The sequence below is a fragment of the Myotis davidii genome, unplaced genomic scaffold, assembly GCF_000327345.1.
Source record: "Myotis davidii unplaced genomic scaffold, ASM32734v1 scaffold777, whole genome shotgun sequence".
Classification (NCBI taxonomy): domain Eukaryota; kingdom Metazoa; phylum Chordata; class Mammalia; order Chiroptera; family Vespertilionidae; genus Myotis; species Myotis davidii.
In genome coordinates, this window is record NW_006289093.1 from 1,057,898 (window position 1) to 1,068,600 (window position 10,703).

Consider the following 10,703-nt stretch of genomic DNA (forward strand, 5'->3'; position numbering starts at 1 on the left):
GGCCAGCAGAGCAGAACTGGGTGAGATGGGTCAGACGAGCCCTGGAGCCAACCTCCCGTGGTCCCTCCCCAAAAGGTTGCCAGCAGAGCAGAACTGGGTGAGATGGGCCAGACACGCCCTGGAGCCCACCTCCCGTGGTGTGGTCCCTCCCCAGCCAGCTGCGCCTTAGGCAGCACCAGGGCTCGAAGGGCATCTGTGGAGTGAGTGGGGTCCCTCTGGCAGGTGGGGTCCATCAGTCTGGCCTGTGAGAATCAGGCCAAAACTGACATCCCCCGAGGGGTCCCTGAGTGCGAGAGGGCAGTCTGCAAAGTTGCTGTTGTACGGAGTGTGGAACACAAATGCGAGTGTGTGGTAGACTGGATTCGGGGCTGACAGTGTCCCAACAACATAACCCATGGCTACACAGTGTGGACAACAAATGCGAGTGTGCGGTAGACTGGACTCAGGGCTGACAGTGTCCCAACAACATAACCCATGGCCAAAGGTGGAACCCCATGGCCCTGCGAGGAATCGGGAGCCCTCCTCTCTGGTTCCGGGTCCTACCAGCCGGTTGAATGGTCGCTTAGCCTTTAAAATATATAAATTGGCTATATATATTGTACATATATATGGGCCATGGAGAAATCACTTAGAATGCACTATGTTGCTAATATCATTAAAATAAGCAAAATACAAAAAAGCAAGACAGGATGCTTACTATTTCCATTATTTTACACAGTTATCTAAATTTTCTGAATAATGCCTTAAGACATACAAAAACATACAAATTTCTTTCAAAAGTTACACTTATATGTATATATTTTTTACTTAAGACATCTAAAAAATCCATTAAAAACAATAACACTATTACAAATTATAAGATCAGCAAAATGACTGTACATAAAATGTGTTTTCAAAAAATGTTTTATTGTACACTATCATTCACCATCTAGAAATTGAAATGGTGACAAATCCAATTAGTAAAATCAAAGGAGAAGAACAGTCATATGAATACTAAAAATATTTAAATCATAGAAGTGAGTTGACTGTCTATAAGAAAAATAACTATTAAAAAGTGTTGATAGATATTAAATAAGTACTGAGAAATCCTGAGACTAAATTTTTAAAAAGTTAACTCATTTTTATCAATTGATGCTTTTAAATAGTTTTCATAGAAATCTCAATGGAATATTATTGGAAACTTAATAAAAAAAAAAACCTTTATATTTACCTGGAAAAGTAAACATATGGCAATGACAATATTTAAAGTTTATCTAAAAAAAAATAGATAACATTTATAAAATGAAAACAGCATAATTGCAGTTTGAATAACTTCACAGTTTATCACAAAGTGATGACACAAAATATAACTGTATGTGTGTGTATATTATAACATATAATGATATACATGTTTAATATATATGTACTAGAGGCCCGGTGCAAGAAATTCATGCACAGGTAGGGTCCCTAGGCCTGGCCAGAGATCAGGGCTAATCGGGGCCTTCTGGTTGCCTGCTGGGGCCTTCCTTCTGGCTGCCAGCTGCCAGCCGGGGCCTTCCTTTGTTCCATGACACCCCCTGGTGGGTTTTCAGCACACATCATAGTGAGCATTTGAATTCCCAGTCTCCCGGTTGAACTCCCAAGGGGATACTTTGCATATTAGCCATATATATGTTTGATGATTTATCATTATGTAGAAAAAAAGTTGCAAAACTTAAAAAAGCATAAAATACAGTAGGTAATTTGATCTCATTATCTGTTCATGTATGTATATGGGATTGGATATATATATGTATATATATATACACACACATACATACATATATACATACATACATTAACTAATTCAAACATAAGCTCAGACAAATAAAAAATGGATAAATATCTGACACCTTGGTCATAAAAAGCAAGCAATTTCAACTTATAAAAACAAGAAAAATATCTCAAGAACTAAAAGCAAGCATATAACAGAAGAAAAAATAATAATTGGGAATAAAAATATTATAATACTCATACTCATTGACCAGAAGAATAAAAGCAAATTCAAAGGATGGGAAATCTCAATGTTGAATGGTCATAAAAAGCAAGCAATTTCAACTTATACAAACAAGAAAAACATCTCAAGATCTAAAAACAAGCATATAACAGAAGAAGAAATAATAATTGGGAATAAAAATATTATAACACTCATACTCATTGACCAGAAGAATAAAAGACAAATTCAAAGGATGGGAAATCTCAATGTTGAATAATCACGTGGAAAAACGTTGGTCAACATTATCAAGGAAATAAAGGACAATTTAGAACACAAACACTTTTAACATACCATAAAACAGTATTAGAGCACACATTTTGGTGAGAATATTAATTAGTACACTAATTCTGGTAAACACTTTACAAATAGATATCAAGGGGACCTTTGAGCATTTTGTCATATGTCTACTGGCCATCTGTATGTCCTCTTTGGAGTAGTGTCTTCAGGTCTTTTGCTCATTTTTTAAAACTGGATTGTGTGTATACTTTTTTTGGAATACACACACACACACACACACACACACACACACACACACACACATATGGGCCATGGATACAGAATTAAGAATTATATAAGTAAGCAATATATATATATATTCTTGTTTGAACCATCGTTTAATTATTTTAATATTTACATGACATCTCACCAAACTAGAGCAAAACTTTTCTATTTTTATTATTATCTGCAATAGATTTATGACCCGAAAAGTAAGAGATATGAAGTCCCAGTACCATTAAACATTCCAACCACGCCAACAAGTACTTATGAAAATAGACTTTATGATGTTGAAATCCAGGAAAATCCTTTTGGCATCCTGATTCGACGAAGAAGCACAGGAAGAGTTATGTAAGTGATTGAATTATTTGAAATGAACAATATCTTGATTTTATCCTAGGAAAAGAAAGATGATTATTTTCACAGCCTTCACTGTGCTAGAGTATCATCATATTAAAAATGGTATTAGTCATATTAAATAACTTGACTTACTTTAACATTTTTTAAAAATGTTTTACTGATTTTTTACAAAGAGAAAGGGAGAGGGATAGAGAGTTAGAAACATCGATGAGAGAGAAACATCGATCAGCTGCCTCCTGCACACCTCCTACTGGGGATGTGCCCACAACCACGGTACATGCTCTTGACTGGAATAGAACCTGGGACCCTTCAGTCAGCAGCCCGAAGCTCTATCCACTGAGACAAACTGGTTAAGGCATAACATTTTTAACTTAAACAATTAGAACATAATAGGACTATCATTAAGGATTGCCTAAAATGTTATTTACACTTTGGATGTGATTGATTTTATTATTACATATTAAGACTTATTTTTCAAAGCAAGTTGAGAACCAAACCAAGACTCCTCTTGAAAATCATGATGAGTTTTAGCAAAATAAGTAACTGGAAATTTGTTATGTAAATATTTTATTAGACTTTTGTAATCAAAGTTTAATGGTCCTGGAATTTGATTGAGTTAATGCTATTTCTGCTTGGCACTAATGAAAGAAAATTAATATACATGCATCTAGATATTTTTATATCATAATGAATAAATTAAAGAAAAAAGTTTTGGTTTTTTGTGTGTGAAATTCTCTATTTGTAGAGAATTATAATATATTAAAAGATACTTTAATGTAATTTAAACTTCCCATGCTATCTCTGAGAAAATGTTGACCAGATGTTTTCACAATGGATACAAATAATAAAGAAAAGTATATCTGTATTAAAAAAAATTATGAGAATAATTTTGTTCCAAAGGTTAACAAACTCAGCCATTTTGTAAAAAAGTCCTGGTGCAAAGTTATACTTATCATTATTTGAGAATCATTATTACTTAGTAAATACTTTTTCATAATTAATATAAAAATGAAAAATGCCCCAAACTCTTTGTAATACTTATATTTTCTTACACGGCCAATCCTAATTATTTTCCTCCTCTTTTATGTTCTTGCAAATGACTAGAAAAACAATACATTCACTGCAACACATTTCTTATGGATATTTTTTAAAACACTGATTTTTATAAATACAAAAAAGAAAATTATTGGAAGTAAAAATAGGGAGAATTTTAAATTAAAATATCAATTATGCCTTATAGTTTTGATATCTTTTTATTCTATATGTAGAAATATTGATTTTTTTTATTCTGTATGTAGAAAAAACATTACTGGGCTATCTGAAGGTAACAGGTTTCTAGGACCTATCTTACTTCTATATCATATATTATTTATAACTTCATATTAATTTGATTTTTAAAAGCAATATATTTATTTTTAAAAGCAAGATAAATATAGCCCTAACCGGTTTGGCTCAGTGGATAGAGCATCGGCCTGCTGACTGAAGGGTCCCAGGTTTGATTTTGATCAAGGGCATGTACCTTGGTTGCGGGCACATCCCTAGTAGGGAGTGTGCAGAAGGCAGCTGATCGATGTTTCTCTCTCATCATTGTTTCTAACTCTCTATTCCTCTCCCTTCCTCTCTGTAAAACAATCAATAAAATATATTAAAAAATAAAATAAAGAGAAATAGTCACATTAATCAGATTATGGTTCACTGTATTAATAATGCTGAATATGTGAAATATATTTGAGGTATTCCTTAACTTAGTCAAAATAAATATATTTTGGAATAATTATCTATTACCATTTGGTATCTGCTTACAATAAAGAATATAGAGAGAATATTATTGATTTTCAGCTCACCCAAGGAAGAATCACCATTGTTATTTGTGATACTATTTTGTAAATGTTTACAGAAATAGAATTGTTTTCTTTTGTTTTCAGTTGGGATTCTCGCCTACCTGGATTTACTTTTAATGACCAGTTCATTCAAATATCTACTCGCCTGCCATCAGAATATATATATGGTTTTGGGGAAGCGGAACACACAGCGTTTAAGCGAGATCTAAACTGGAACACTTGGGGAATGTTCACAAGAGACCAACCCCCTGGTGTAGGTATCAATTTTCAGCTATCTCATGAGGCATCTAAGACCATGATTAGGATCCCAGCCACTTCTATGTAGGACTGTACTAGTACTTTGGTATTGAAGTAATGACAGAGACGCTGGAGATCTTCAGAGTTGCTAAAATGGTTTTCTGAAAAACAAACAAAGAAGTCACCATCAATTGCTGGCAAAAGTAGAAGATTAGTTGGATAACATTGAATACAGTGAGAGATGAGGTAGTGTCCCAATTCATTATCTCAAATGCAGAGAAAGAGCATTAAGATTCAGCATTCCCTGCCAAATCCATGTTTACTCTCAGCTTTTAGAAAGTAACTGAATAGTTCTCTTTAACTTTTTTCTTTTACTTCTTAGAGAATGATTTGATGCCAACTTTTCCCTGTATGACACACAGCTGCAGTTGTGCATTTTATGAGTCTGTACTGCTAGTTACATCTTTAAAAAATGTTTTTATAAGCTCATGTCACTTTTCCCAATGTTCAACTTATTAATTAAATACACATCATGAATATTTAATGCACTGCAGAACTAATATCAGCTATAATTATGAAACCAAAATGTGGTGTTCGGGTCCAAGTTCGTTGCCTCACAAAATTGAAAAATGAGTTTGTGGACAAAAACAGTCGGTGGAAGCAAAGTTTATTGAGACAAAGACAGACTCCCCGAAGCATGGAACAGAGAAAGAGGGCCCAAAGCAGGTTACCGATGAAGCTTCTTTGTCTCAGGGTCCAAAGTCCCATGTCCCCCAAGCCAGTCCTGGGAAGGTGCTGCTGGGGTTCCAAAAGCGGGCCAGTGTACAGAGCTTGCGTTCCATGTTGCAGCCATGTGTAGTTCAGCATCCAAGCTAATTAAAATCCATTAGTCCATGTGCTGAGTCCCACATGGCCATGAGCCTGGTGGGCACAGGGGAGCACATCCACTGCCACAGGAGAGGCAGGAAGAGAGAGGGGGGGGGCTTTTTTTGTTTAGTGGTAGATTAATGAGTGGTAGATACATGCCTTGTTAGCTCCTGATTGGTCCTTTCAAAGAATTCTGCCTTAGTAACATACTTAGGATTGGTCATACGCCTCACTGCCTTGTGATTAGTTATCTGCAAGCTGTCTGTCTTAGCAACATCCATACATGTTAAAGTTCACGTCTCACTGGCACCCCTCTTTCCCCACCCAGCTGGGTTGCCTGAGCTGGGTTCAGTTCTAGGTCCTTTTGTTTGACTCTGTGGTGCCGTCAACAAGCTGTATCCTGTCCCTGTCTTCAAGGTCCTATTATTCGAGGACAGTGGTTCTCAACCTTCCTAATGCCGCGACCCTTTAATACAGTTCCTCATATTGTGGTGACCCCCAATTTCACTGTTACAAATTGAACATAATTAAAACATAGTGATTAATCACAAAAACAATATGTAATTATATATGTGTTTTCCAATGGTCTTAGGTGACCCCTGTGAAAGGGTCGTTAGACCCCCAAAGGGGTTGCTACCCACAGGTTGAGAACCGCTGTTCTAGGACTTCCTCACTCTTCTCCCTCTCCCACGGTCCCATCTCTGACTGCCTAGCCCTTCTATCTCCTCAATTATTTTAGACATATCATGAAAAAATACATTTTTTTATGAAATACTAGCTTATTTCCATGTGCCACATGTGATGCTTACTTAAAGCGAATGTTAATTACATCTTTTAGCTAGAGTTTTATTGTTAGGTGCCTAAACAAGATCAGATTAATTACTTAAGAGGTTGAGTAGTTTAATCATTTTTATGGAAATAAATTATTGAAAAAGAAGTGCAACTTTATAAAATAATTAACATATAAAATCTGTAGAAAGAAACCTAATTACTCTAATTCCAATGGATTTTTATGTCAATATGAGAGTTTCGTGGGTGTTACATATCTGTATATTTATTTGCATGATCTAAAGCAAACATAGTTCTAATAATGAACAAAATTAATTTCTAAGGGAAATGTGGTTAATTCAGTTTGTATGTGCGAGGCAGTAACATTTAACTTCCTAGGCTCACTCTTAGAATGAATTTAAATATTACAGCAACACACTTTACATGGTCTTATCATCTGAATATATGTTATCTTTATTTTTTTAGTATAAATTAAATTCCTATGGATTTCATCCCTATCACATGGCTCTGGAAGATGAGGACAATGCTCATGGAGTGTTCTTTCTTAACAGCAATGCAATGGGTAAACCATCATATTTAAGATTTCTCATGTGGAGTGTGGTGAGCTCACGCACCTACTCAGGCTCTGTTATGTGACTTTTAATAAATAATATTTTGTATATAGATAGCAGTGTAATCATGTTTTGAATTTCCAGATGTGACATTTCAGCCAACTCCTGCTCTAACTTACCGCACAATTGGAGGAATTTTGGACTTTTACATGTTTTTGGGCCCAACTCCAGAAGTTGCAACAAAGCAATTCCATGAAGTATGATTGAGTTTGTTTTTAGAAAAAAAAAACACATACATTTCTCTCCATAAGTAATTCTCTTAGTTCACAAATGATTTTTGTTTTTAAAGGTAATTGGCCGACCAGTCATGCCACCTTATTGGGCTTTGGGATTCCAATTATGTCGTTATGGCTACAAAAATACTTCGGAGGTTCAGGAAGTATATGAAAACATGGCAGCTGCTCAGATCCCCTATGTATGTACATAAACTTTTAAGACTGTGTTAAATATGTCTTGTAGAAAATCATAATGAAATAATTAAACACATGTGTTTTAAAATTATTTTTAACATTTGGCAATAATCAAGGCTTAGTTTTTAGTAGCACCTAATAAATTGGAAATAACATTTTTAGAAAATGTAAAATCTTTATTAGGAATATTTATTAGGATAAAGGAAATGTAATAATATCATTTCTTTTTCTATTTTTTCCCTCCAATTCCATGCCCCAGAGTTGTATTAAACAAGTCACTGTGCATTTGTATCTCTCTCATCAACACTGGGTCTCAGAGATAGTCAGACACATTCCCCATATTCTCTCTTTAGATGAGAGGAAGGGTCCACAGATTTATTCCATCAACTAATGTGAGAAATTACAGGGAAGAAATTGGAAGAAAAACTGTGCTTTTTGCCCTGAAACAGATGATACTTGTAATGTTAGAATACAGAATTAGAGGGCTGGCAGAATATCCTTATCTCTCAATGTTTGGGAAAATAAATATTCCTAAGTATCCAGAAGTAATCGGTCCCTGTAATTTTATATTTTAGTGGTCAGGAATCCTGGAGATCTCATGGTAACACATAAGCATGGGAATCTAGAGTGCTATTTGTATGTAAGGACTCATTCTAAGAAGAATGAGAAGGACCTTATTATAAGACATGAGTGCATATAGTACAATTCAATATCTAGTTCCTGAACATATTATTATGGGGACATTAGCTATATAATGGATGAGATAGAAATGTGCAGGTGGGAGTTTTTTTTATAAAGAAAAGGAGATTTTTCCCATTTTTTTTAAATAAAGAGAGCCATCCACTATATTTTCCATATATTTTATAGCAACTAGAAGAAAATCAAGCTAATTTCTATTAACAGAAAATAATTAACAAATTTGTTATTTAGACCTAATTAAAAATTTCATGATAACATTCAAACATTTATTAGTTTAAACATATCTGCAAATACCTATTTCAAGGCATAGTTTTGCTTATATTAGCTTGGGCTATTATTTCAAAATTGACTTTGTTGATTAAAAAAAGAAGAAAAAATCTTACACAATTTAATGGATTTACTAGTAACTCTTTCTTCCTCTTTGGAAATATTAAAATTATTTGAAATTACCCTACATTTGCATTATTTTTCCAGAAATAGTGCAATGCCTATTTCTGTATACATTATACAAATTCCAAATTGCCATTTAACATAATTTTATAATGTCATAAATCCTTTACTTCTGTGCATTCCTGTTTCCTCTGGGAATTACATGATAAAAGATACTGATTCGAAAGAATTTTGACTTCTAAGTCAAAATTATAAAATGGACTGTTAACAAAACAAAACATTTATGTGACCTTGTTCTTAGAATATTTGGTGTCCTTACATATTACTTTTATTCCTGAGTATTGCATTACCTGATTAATTCTCTTTCTAATCGAGTGAAGAGGCACTGAAACTTTAATATTGGTAGTGTTTTCATAAGTATGATAAAATGTGATACACTCACGCTTGTGATTCTTGCCCCACTACCGCAATTCTCATATTTTTCAGGATGTACAATACACAGACATTGATTACATGGAAAGGCAACTAGACTTCACAATTGGTGACGACTTCCGTGACCTTCCTCAGTTTGTTGACAAAATAAGAAGTGAAGGAATGAAATACATTATTATCCTGGTCTGTATTTATAGTTATATTTTTTCTGAGTCTTATTACCTTTCTTTTATTAAGATTTTTTTCTCCTAGATATAAGGATATGGGAGGTGTTTCAAAATAGGAATTATATAAGTTTGATTCTACTCCCAAATCTACAACTTTCTTCCTTTAACACTTCATTTTATGTACATGGGCTGCTACAGAATACCTAATACTTGGTATATCTTTAGAGACCTAAGACTAAAGCTGGGAGTCAAAAGCTAGCTGGATTTTAGTAATCACTCATGCTGTAAACTGGCCTCAATGTATAGAAGCTATCTCAAAGTGATGATGTATTTTTTTTCTTCCTATACATCTCCCGAATCATTCTCTAGGACTGCATCTTACTTTTCTCATGTTTGAAATTTTGCCTCCAACTTAGTGATTCAGTGGGGAGCATATTTTATCCATATCTCACAAGAAGTATGCTAAGCGGCCAGAAATCCCTCTGGGAAAATAAAGACAAAAGAAAAACTCTAATAATCTTGCTTGAAATCGTAGCAAATATATTCTCAAAGTTCTTACTTTTTTTCCTAAGGAATTTAGAAGAGAACATAGCTAGAACAATAAAGTTTATATCATCAGTCCATTTCTTAGTCCATGTCTATGAGAGCACAGTATAATGATAATGTGGTAATAGAAAATTCCAATGTTTCATAACAACTACCCAAGAGGCCCTGGTTTTATTCCATAGTAATGGGATTTGTATTTCATTTCAATTTAGGATCCAGCAATTTCAGGAAATGAAACGAAGCCTTACCCTGCATTTACAAGAGGACAGGAAAAAGATGTCTTTATCAAATGGCCTAATACCAGTGATATCTGTTGGGCAAAGGTACTGAATTGACCTTGAAATAAAATATGTAAAACATGCTATTTCATTGACTGTTTCTACTGAATTAAAACACTGTTAAAAACATGTTCAGAGAAATATATGTATTGTGTGGAGTGTAATAGTTTAATAGCTAATAAAGGAAAGAATATATACTGTTGGGTTTAATCCAAATTATTAGAAACAGAGAAAGAAGTCATATAAATTGTATGTCCAAATACTATTTGTTTCATCTTTAAATTGTATTTCTTGTTACTTTGTGTTTTATTACAAAACTACCATTAATAACATGGCAATTTATTATTCTATACTTCAAGAGTCATTTAAATGTATGCATTTCTCTTAAAAACATTTCATTAACAAGATAAGCAATGTTTTTAAGAACTATTTTCATATTTCTAATTTGAACAAGGAATATAATTCACTATACTGCATTTAAACAATAATATTCGGACCTGGTTATGTATATATTTTAGAAAATATCCTGATTTGGCTTACATATGAAAGAGAGAAGAAAAAATATTC

At 33.9% G+C, this 10,703-nt stretch overlaps 1 protein-coding gene across 1 annotated transcript in view; it reads left to right on the forward strand.

The window, feature by feature from the left end:
- Nucleotides 1-10,703, forward strand: part of SI (sucrase-isomaltase (alpha-glucosidase)) — a 90,689-nt gene that overhangs the window by 52,771 nt on the left and 27,215 nt on the right. The window contains exons 25-31 of the mRNA XM_006761349.1: nucleotides 2,706-2,860; nucleotides 4,795-4,963; nucleotides 7,069-7,165; nucleotides 7,299-7,411; nucleotides 7,504-7,629; nucleotides 9,200-9,328; nucleotides 10,071-10,181. Of these exons, the coding sequence (XP_006761412.1) occupies nucleotides 2,706-2,860; nucleotides 4,795-4,963; nucleotides 7,069-7,165; nucleotides 7,299-7,411; nucleotides 7,504-7,629; nucleotides 9,200-9,328; nucleotides 10,071-10,181 (900 nt within the window). The remainder of the gene's footprint in view (nucleotides 1-2,705; nucleotides 2,861-4,794; nucleotides 4,964-7,068; nucleotides 7,166-7,298; nucleotides 7,412-7,503; nucleotides 7,630-9,199; nucleotides 9,329-10,070; nucleotides 10,182-10,703) is intronic.